The 11,229-nt window shown below is 38.8% G+C and overlaps 1 protein-coding gene across 2 annotated transcripts in view; it reads left to right on the top strand.

The window, feature by feature from the left end:
- The window catches only part of LOC131326261 (coatomer subunit delta-like), an 11,744-nt gene extending 9,554 nt beyond the window's left edge, over positions 1-2,190 (top strand). For both annotated transcript variants that reach the window (XM_058358979.1, XM_058358980.1), the window contains 3 exons: positions 992-1,054; positions 1,160-1,256; positions 1,957-2,190. In XM_058358979.1, the coding sequence (XP_058214962.1) occupies positions 992-1,054; positions 1,160-1,256; positions 1,957-2,046 (250 nt within the window). In that variant the 3' untranslated portion in view covers positions 2,047-2,190. The remainder of the gene's footprint in view (positions 1-991; positions 1,055-1,159; positions 1,257-1,956) is intronic.
- Positions 2,191-11,229: the final 9,039 nt, after the last annotated feature.

Below are 11,229 nucleotides of genomic sequence, written 5' to 3'. Positions count from 1 at the left end.
GTTATTATATTTCTAAAAGGAGGTAGTCAATTATTCAGGCCCGAGCAATATTATTAATTGTTGGAATTTGTTCCACTTTGGTTAGTAATTTCCTCGAAAACTAGTATATGAGCCTGGCAGCCTCTCCCCTCATTGCCAAATGGTTTTGAGCTAGATGCTTTAACATGGTATTAGAGCTAGGTTTTTGGAGGATTTTCCCCTTTGTGCCATAGTTTTTCCTTGTGAATCGTTTGTTCCGGATCTTTTGTTGACCTCTCCACATGCGAGTTGGTTGTCGCACGTGTGGGGGAGTGTTGGAATTCATCCCACATTGGCTTGTTATCATCTCAAAAATAAGTATATGAGCATGGGCAGCCTCTTCCCTCATTGCCAATTGATTTTGAGTTGGATGCTTTAACATTAATGACTCTTGGATTAAAGATAGTAGTTTCTCTCTCTCTCTCTCTCTCTCCCTTAGGAGAAACTACTGATGTAGATTAGAGTGACATGGTTAAGAGAATAGCGGGCAAAACGTAAATGAACGGTGATAGTAAGAAGATCTTTAGGATTGTAAGCCCATAATTGTCTTTATGGATGGACGTATCACATTGTTTGGCAAATAAACATAAATTTAACCTGGAAAATATTGTCCGACCACTTGCAGTTGCCGGTGCGGCGAAATATTTTTTTAAGATTTGCAGTTTCAGCTATGCTGCTCAAAATGCCTTTTTTTAGGGACTAGACTAGATGTACCAGCTCATCAACTTTGTCTATTGTAATTGATGAAAAACATAGCTCAATGGTTCTGCTATAATTTTCTGATATGGGCTCCAGTCCTCTCATATTATCATGAACACCCCCCTTTGACTTTCTTAAATGTAATTAGTTTCATGTGACTTGCTCATTTGTTCTAAACAAACGGATTTCGGATCCTTCTCCCCTTTTCCATTGTTAATTCCATTTCTCCTTTTCAATGGAATTGGGGTAATACACCTGCATGTTTCCCTGACAGATACGACTCCAGAAATTCTATTTTGGAGTGGTCCATACTTCTCATTGACAACTCAAACCGCAGGTCAGCATAAGCTGAACTTTGTTTTAATATTTGGAACTCAAGTTTTTTCTATGCAAGTTTGCAGTGGCATTTATTTTTCTGACTTTGTATTGGCAAACTTTGCAGTGGATCTATGGAATTTGTTGTTCCTCCTTCAGACTCATCAGTCTTTTTCCCAATTTCAGTGCGTTTTACTGCTGCAAGTACATTTAGCGACCTAAAGGTTTGCCTCTGTTTTCTCCATTTATGGTTGTTTTATGCTATTTTCTCAACCATGATAATTGATAACGGTAATGGGGTTGTTATAAAATTGCCTTTGCTTGACATTTACATGCGATGCATCTGAATGAAATTGGAATCAATTCAGAATTGGGGATTTTGCAGCTCAAATTGATTATTGATTTCTCTTCAGTTGCATGGTTGAACAATTCATAATTTTCTTTATTTGGATTTTCAGTAGATAGCCCTAACCCCACACCCCCAACATACTCCACGGACCACAATCACCATTCTGGTTGTGGTCATTTGTCTAGGAACTATTTATGTGAGGGTCCGTTGATTCTTTCAGCTTTTTGGTCTTTTCTCTAGCTTGTTTGTTAGTACAGGGGTAAGGCTTTTACGTCCCCCTCACATACGTACCCCATTCTTTTCTTGATTTAGAAAAAAATTGTTATGGAAAGTAGAGATTGTGACATGAAGTATTTGATTTAACATGTAGAAGGTGATATTTAGCGATATTTAGCCATACTTTTTGTCTGTTATCTACTTGTGAAGCTTCCCTTTATACTATCATTGTTGTTTCAAGGATAATTTGAGTTCTTGAAGAACATTAAAGGGGGTTTTCATTTCTGTGTTCCACTTTGTTTACATTGTGTTTTGTTTTGAGTTTGAGGAACGTTTTTGCAATCACAAATCTTTTCCAGGTCATCACTATCTTGCCCCTGAAAGGTGGACCATCTCCCAAGTTTGCACAGAGGACGATCCTATCCACGGAGAACTACCAAGTGGCGTGACTTATGCCTCATATTATACATTTTCGCACATACGTTCTTTACACGTTCTTTACGAAGACAGTTGTTGCCTCGTCTGTTACTCAAATTTTGATATGAATTGATACTGGATTGCTCCTCTAGGAATTTATTTCATTTTTCCTGCCACATCATAGCATATCTGGACGTACGTGGATATTTTCTGTGTTTTTTTTTTTTTTTTGTGATGTTTTGGGCACCATTTATTTTTTTAGTTTGTTCAATATCTAACTACTTGACTGTTAAATCTGAAATCATCAACAAGTGTTTGGCATTTCTGCGACAGAATTGGTGTTCGATGTAGGACTCGCGTTGGTTTGGATGTTGGTTTATGGAGGGATATAACAAGGGAAAAGAAAATGAAAGCGTCTTGTGAAGTCTTTTCCCCGAACTCTTTCTCTCTTATTTCTCCCTTTTTTCTTAGAACCTTCTTTATTTGTTTTTTGAATCTGCGAATTCCCATAAACTCAGGATCCCAACACAACTTAGAATCTATCTATAGTTGATAATGAATTGGGTAATATACTTTATGGCATTTCGGTGCTATTAATAATGACACTTTTTTTTTTTGGGAAACATGATTAGCATCTCCAGCTTAAGATGTCAAATCTGACATGGCATGCCAAGTTAAGGAATTGAATTTTTTTATTTTATATTGTAGCTGTGTTATGACTGTGGATGCCTTTCATTGGCAACCACCGTGGAAGACAACTTATTCAACCATTTTAATGTCCCTTGGGTTACAAGCTCTCGTTATATTCCAACCAAAGTGTCAAATACTTAGGTGTCATTTGACATCTCCTATCTCATGTCAAATTTGACATTTGATATCAAATTTTTTCTTTGGTTATTTTACTCCCCAAAACTTAATAACTATCCTTGAATAAATAATTAGGCATATTGGTTGGATTGGACATTGTAGAGATGTTAAATTTTAACATGCCAAATTGCAACACAAGCCTCCAAAAAATTTGGTATCCCCACTTTTGAAACCAAGGTTGGAGATGCTCTATTGAAATGATTTTGGAGTGTTTTTTATTCCCCATAGGCACGGGTTAGTGAAATAGATAACCCCATGATGTGTCGATGTTGTTTCATCATAAGTTTGAATCCAGGACTTTCCAACACTTAGAGCATCTCCAAGAGGCTCTCTACTTGGGCTCTCTTGGTTATTGTACCTAGCCAAACTCAAATTTCAATATTCCAAGCCCTGTGTACTTTGCCTATTCACTTTTCCATCAATAAATTCCAACTTTTGCTCTCTATCCAAATAAATTTATTTTGTTTTTGAACATTTGCCCATAGAATTGAGTGGCAAAAAGGGTAAATAGAATGAGAGGGGGGAGAGAGTAACTAGTCTACAGTTTGCTCTCTACCAGTAGCTAGTTGCCTCTAGGTTCAGAAAATAGAAAATAATTCTTACCAAGTCTCCTCTAATTAATGAAACACTGGAACTCCATGAAAGTGTCTAAAACCTTAAATCCTGAAAGTGCCTAAATCCTAGGGTACCTTATAAAAATGCCTAAACTGCTAGGATACCCTATGAAAGAGCCTAAACCGTTAAAATCCTATAATAGGAAAGTGCACCCTAAAACCCCCATGAAAGTGCCTAAATCTAAACCCTAGGGCTCTATGAAAGCGCCTAAACCTAAACCCTAGGGTACCCTAAATCCTAGGGTATCCTTGTAACGCCCCGAAAATTCGGAGACATTAATAAAATATTTAAAAGATTTTCACAAAAGAAATTTATAAATTTACTACCTCACTAGTTCAAAAGCATATGTCATTATATTACAACCGTTTTGAATACATCAACATATTACAATTTCCAAATAAACTTAGAAACTTTCAAAATAAAGTCGACTTAAATTAATCAGAGCGACTATGCGCACGGAAACCAAAGTTTTCAGCTTCTTTCTCAATAGGATTGAACTCGATCGAATCGTATCGTACGACACTTCTGCTCCGTCTTCGCTACCTGGCATTCGAGTTACCAGGGCAACATAGTACCGTGAGCGATGACGCTCAGTAGCCAAAACCCACCCGAACCCATAACTTACAAGCAACAAGATATATAATAGGAATGCAATAAAAATAACATCAATGCAATAAAAATAACATCAGAAGATAACAAATCCATTATTTCATCACTATTCTTTAACCTAAGTGAAATCTCAGATCTTATCCACAGATCCGTTCCTACCCATAACCTCTGGCACAAACACTGGTGTGGTCCGACTCCCCTTTTCCAGATCCGGATGAAAGATACCTAAGTTATATACCTGGGTATCCCATCCGTAACCATAAGTTCGGATAAAACTTCACCGGCAACGCTCAAGCGCCGTTTAGCCCGGGTTGAACTTCACCAGCAACGCTCAAGCGCCGTCTAGCCCGGGTTGTGACGCAGGCACAATGCCACCCTTATGTCCCGTCCCAACATCCGAGAGCCGACCACCACCATGCCGTACCTAGGGTTCATAAATCCATACTTTCAACAGATCACTTCCAATCATTCATCAACAATACATCATCACGGGTTCCAAACCAGGATTGCCCGGAATCCAAAATCACATCCTCTCACATTAACCATTTTCCATTAAACCTACTTTCACGTTTAATATGTTAAATCCGCACATCGCAACCAACCCTGGGAACCTATTTGTCCAATCTATCAGTACAATAACATTTCACAAATTCAACATTATCATGATACAGGCTAACATGCTAATAATGTTCAATCGAGCGATAAAATTTATTTCGCTATAGAATTAATCATGGCACAGAAATAATCTTGCGATACAACTAACAATGCCAAAAAAAAAAAATCATGCGATGCCACTAATAATGCCATAAAAATAATCATGCGATACAATTAATATTGCCATAAAATTAATCATGCGATAAAATTAATCTTGCGAGAAAAATAATTTAAGCGGTTCCTTTATTTTCTCTTTTCTTTATCAAAATTAAAGTCTACATTTATTCTAATCGTCGCGGAGTATTGTCGGTACTAAAATAATTCATGATCACAATAAAAACGAGGATTTAACCAATATTAATTAACTTGGGGTTTATAGTATTAGCCTTTAATACTCAAGGGTTTGATTTATAAGCTAATAAACTCGAGGGACCAAACTGTAATTAATCCAAAGAAACTTTAATTTCCAGCGGCTATGGGAATCGGCAAAACAGGGGAGTTTCCACTGGATTTCGACGGACCACGTCGGGTTCGAAAACAACCACATCAATTACTAGTATTAACAAATACACACGATAATATACGTAGGGGGGCGAGTTTCAAACTACCTTTTGTTCGTCAAACGGCTACGGCGGAGAGGTTCGGTGGCGGGTCGGAGCGACGGCAGAGCTCGTCGATGGTAGTAGTGTGTACGGCAGTGGAGGTGCGGCATTGGTGCTCGGCTGTGCTGATACGACCTGACTTTCAATACATTCTCCGGGGCTGTTAAGGAACTGAAATGCAGCAGGTTTCGGGGCGGGAACGGGCTATTTCTGTGGCTATTTGGGACTGGCTTTGGGAGCAGATTTTCCGGGCTGCTTCGGAGCCGATCCGAGGTTGAAAAGGGCTATTCTCTGGCTGGTTCTGGAGCTGTTTTGGTGACTGGAAATGGCTATTTTCTGAAGCTAAAAATAGAGGTTGAAATGGTGGCTGGAGGTGGCGGTGATGATGGTGACCGAAGGTGGTGACCGTCTCTCTCTCTCTCCTCTGTCGAGAATGGGTTCGGGGAAAAATGGGTTCTATTTCTTTGTAGAGAATGGGGTGGCAGGTATAAGGTGAGTTTGGTTAAGAACCCATAGGCAAAAAACAAAATAGGATCGGGGCTTTAATTTAAGGGTTAAAAGAGAATACTACTCTTAAGTGTTGTCACACTTTGATTGGCTAAGAGAAAAAGAAATTTGCAGGCAAGGATGTAAGAAAGTTATATATTACTTGGCCGGGTAAAATTGTTTAGGTAAAATGATTCAGTGCACACACATACACACAATAAGGAATTTACTCGTCGGACACGCATGCGCACATAATTGATTATGGAATAAAAATTTTCATGTGACGACATAAATAATTTTCGTATAACTAATCAAACAAAAATTATATTTGTAAATAAAAATTATTACTTAAAAATTCGGACCGTTACAATCCTAAACCCTAGGATACCCTAAAACCCTAGGGTGACACTTTCATTAATGGTAAATATAATTTTGTAAAAAGAAGCCTAATCGTAATTAAGTATTTTATCTCTTCTTAACGAGAATTATGTTCCACTTTTCTGTAGATATTAACTCTCTTTTTTGTACTTTTTATTAAGTAAAGTGGAGAGTATATAGTGCTGGAGATACTCTGCTAGACGAAGAACACTGGGCTAGAGGCCAGGCCTCTTGTGGATTTAATAACTACGCAAACATATGGATTCAAGTCTCCTAGGTAGTGCTTGAGGTTGAGATTCATGCCATTAATTTGAAACTCTCATTGACCATTTCAGATCAGATCAGATCTTCTTCTGTACTTCTGTTCTAGTGCAAATTTTATCGTTAGATCATGATAAAATGATTCTCACTGATCCAACGGCAAAAACTTGGCTGGAATGTGGATACAAAAAATATAGGTTCAGAGGATTCGAAGTCCTCATTGACTTCTTGCCATAGCGCTCACTGCCTAGCGTGGAGGGGAGGGCTTGGTCAAGCAATCCCACTGAATTCACAAAAATGTTTTATAGTAGGAAAATGTCTATTTTAGTGGCATCATTTGATCGTGGGATATCGAAATATTATTATTTCAAAGACCAGCACTATGATTATAGACTAAGGGGGCGTTTGGCAACTGCTGGTTCCTAGCTTTCGGGGATGGGTAACCTCCTAAATTCAGCACTTAATACTGAATCAATTAAGTAATAAGTGATTCAGTAGGTTTGATAACCACATTTCATATTACTTAACAAATTAAGTACCACTTAAAATATAAGCTAAAAAGTTGAAAAAAATTAAGTAGCTTTGAGCTACTTAATTTTGGCTGAATTTTTGTGTACTTACATTCAACCGTCATACCACCACCACAACCACTTCCACCAACACCTCCACCACCACCACCACTACCACCACCTCCACTACCACCACTCCTCCTCCACCACATCACCACCACTCCCTCCACTACCACCACCACCACCACATCACCACCACCAACTCCACCACCACCACTTCCTCCACTACCACCACCACCACCAGCTCCACCACCGCCACCACCACATCACCACCACCAACTCCACCACTCCACCACCACCACAACTCCACCACAACTCCACCACAACTACCATCACTACACCACCACCACCACCGCTCCTACCACCACCTCCACTACCATCATTACACCACCACACACCACCGCTCCTACCACCACCTCCACCACTCCACCACCACCACCGCCACTCCACCACCACTACCATCACTACACCACCACCACCACTCCACCACCACCACTACCAGCACTCCTACTACCTCCACCATTACCAAAAGTATATTGTGACCGTTAGTAAATTAAGATAAAATTGGAACAAAATTAATTCATCATTTTTTTAATTCAGTACTTAATATATTTATCAAACAGTTTTTCAGCTTAAAAATTTCAGCATTCAGTTTTCAGTACTTAATTTTTCAGCTTTCAGTTTCAGTTTTCAGTTTTATCAAACAGCCCCTAATACTAGTAATTAACATTTGAATCGGTCTCTTTACGGATTGCAAAATGCTAGTAGTACTATTATGATTGAGATAAGGAGATGCAAGTGGCAATCAGAAGTAATTCTCTTTGATCATGACGGCTTTTATTATATTAATTTATTATTAATGGAACATCAACATTTTCAAGGCATAAGAACGCGACGTACACCAACTTTCCATAAGGACATATTTAAAGAGTTTTTCAAGCAATTAATAAGGACATCAAAATATTTTCATGTTAGGGGAGGGACACAGAGAGTTTTCCATCCGCCACATCATCGCCGGAGAGTTGACTGTTGACCGGTGTTGACCATCGTTGACTGGTGTTGACCACCACTGACTATTGTTGACCGGGAATTGACTGTGTAATTTTTTTTTATTAAAACTCTAATAAATATACCAAGAGAGATAGCCAACAGATATACCAATAGCCCATCTTTGGTGTATCTGTTGTTTTTCTGTTCATCTTTGGTGTATTTTTATTGTATTTGTTCATCTTTGGTGTATCTGTTGGTCTCTTACGAACAGATATACCAAGAGATACCGATACATATACATATATCAAGAGATAAAAAAATTACATATCTACATAATAAGGAAGAACGGTTTTTGAATCTTATCGCTTTATAAATCCTAACCATTGATTTGCTTTATAAATCCTACGGCTCTCCCTCTCCCTCTCTCTCAAACAATATTAATTGCACAATTGCCATTAATTAGATCTCACGTTATCTCACGTTGCGTCGTGCCTTCAGGCACGGGCAAATCCTAGTCAACAGATATACCAAGAGATACATGTCGTTATCTTTGATGTATCTGTTGTTTTATTTCATCTTTGGTGTATTTTTATTGTATCTTTTCATCTTTGGTGTATTTGTTGGTTTTTTGTATCAGTTGGTGAGAGTCTCCTACCAAGAGAGATAGCCAACAGATATATCAAAGACCGACAGATATATCATAGATATGCCAACAGATATATCAAGAGACCAACAAATACACCAAAGATGAACAAGTACACTAAAGATACACCAAAGATGAACAGCAAATCAACAGATACACCAAAAAATGAATAGATACACCAGTCAACGCCGATCAATGATCAACGGTCAAATAGTCAACAGTCAAAGGATAGTTTTGTCATTTCATAGACCTTAGACTCTAAATATTTTCCATTAACGGATCAAACAATAGATGAAAAAAGAAGATGTCTTTTGACTCGAATTGGGCCTTTTAATTTGGACCCATGACCAATTTCTTGTTTCCATAAATTCTAGGGGTACCAACCAAGGGTGCAGCAATGGTGCACGAAGCCCACGTTTGGGTTCCACACAAATAATTTGAATCGTTCATTAATTTTAAAATATTTCTTCAAGTAGCTTAGCGAAATTTTGGATAACCGTAAGTACTTGATTCAATGTATCAATTTTTTATCCAGAATGTAGGATCCTAAATTCTTAATGAAAAATTGACACATTAATTCAAGTACCTATGGTTATTCAATTGAAATGATTTTCGACGAGGCCATTCGAAAAATAATTATGAAATTAATGAACGATTTAGACCATTTCTGTGAGACCTAATAGTGGTCCCTGTGCACCAATATGTGCTTCATCGGTGCACCCTCATATATACTGTTAGTCTAGTTGACCAACTTCTGAAGCATCAAACATTTTAAAGTGTAAAGATACAGAAATGATATTGGTACCGACCTCCCGGTACCGAAATCGTACCGCCGGCCGCCGGTGGGCCGTCTCCGGCCACCGGACGGCCGATCCGAGCCGTCCAAAAATTTTAAAAAAAAAAAACGAGGGGGCCTACGCGGGAATCAACGGCATCCGAGGTGTGTAAGGTGCTTGATCCGAGCACCCTTTTTTCGTGTATATATGTATATTCCCGCGAATATACATATATACACGAAAAAAGGGTGCTCGGATCAAGCACCTTACACACCTCGGATGCCGTTGATTCTCGCGTAAGCCCCCTCGTTTTTTTTTTTAAAAATTTTTGGACGGCTCGGATCGGCCGTCCGGTGGCCGGAGACGGCCCACCGGCGGCCGGCGGTACGATTTCGGTACCGGGGAGGTCGGTACATGTAGCACTACTCGTAAAGATAGGAGTACAGCAACAATTGTACAACAGCCAGGTACGGATCTCGTTTGCGCCCATTTCGGGTCCCGCAAAAATGATCGGAATCGCTCATTTTGTTTAAAACATTTCATTTAGGGTCCCTGTAAAAAATCATTTCAATCCGATATTGGAAAATAGTGTTTATGAATCATCCAACTTTGCTTCAAAATTTAGCCTCCGATCATTTTTGCGGGACCCGAAACGGGCGCAAACGAGATCTGTACCTGGCTGCTGTACAATTGTTGCTGTACCTGTAGCAGGGTTCTTAAGCATCAAACAAATTGTGTAAAAGACCATTCGAACTCAAAGTGTTAAAAATGCCTATAACTAAAAGTCTCGTGTGTTAAATACTCCTTTTTTTTTGTGTGTGTGTTTAGAGAGTGAATGAATGGGTCATCCATTGGCTAAAGTACTTGGTAGTCTCTACAAAACTTTAAGAAAATGTACAGTATGTAGGAACTAGGAACCCCTCATGTACTGACTAAGAAGAAGAACTGGAAAATGAACTGAAAGAGAGAGAATGTAATTCTTCTTATTCCAACCAAAGAAAATTACAGAAGAATGAATGCCTTTCTTCTCTATGGTTATTCCCTTTTATAGCTATATAACTACAAGCTAACAACCAAAACAGAAATGTCAACTCAGCTAGCTTCCTAACCAACTTTCCCGCCTAAACAAGAATGGGTAAACAACTAGCTAATAATAGCTAAACATTGAATATTACAACTAATTCTGGAATTACTTCTCTAATCATAACGTCCCCTTATCCTTAAAACAGACTTGTCCTCAAGACAAGAAATTGAGAAATTTTGAAACAAGCTCATCATAATCAATCCAGGTGGCATCTTCAAGAAAAGACCTGGACCATTGCACCAGGAGTTGAACCACAACACAGTTATTACGCTTTGCCATAAGCCTTTCTAACAGCCACTGGCTCCACCTACAGAATTCCATCATCATTGACTAGTGGAAGAGTTGGATTGGCTAGGGCATTGTGACCAAGCTTCTTCTTAAGCAATGAGACATGAAAAACAGGATGGATTTGTGCTGAATCTGGCAATACCAACTTGTATGCCACCATGCCAACTCTGGAAATCACCTGAAAAGGCCCATAAAACTTTGGAGCTCTTCATGTTTTTCTACAAAGTTAGGGAGTCGCCTATAAGACTGTAGCCTCAGATACACCCAATCACCCACAGTAAATTCCCTTTTTGTTCTTAATTTATCTGCATAATGCTTCATTCTATCAAAAGTGCTACACACACAACGGTTGTGTAAAACACAACACACAACCAATCTCTAGCCGTTCATTGT

This window comes from Rhododendron vialii, chromosome 5a (genome assembly GCF_030253575.1).
Source record: "Rhododendron vialii isolate Sample 1 chromosome 5a, ASM3025357v1".
Lineage (NCBI taxonomy): Eukaryota > Viridiplantae > Streptophyta > Magnoliopsida > Ericales > Ericaceae > Rhododendron > Rhododendron vialii.
This window is presented reverse-complemented; position numbering and strand designations above follow the sequence as displayed.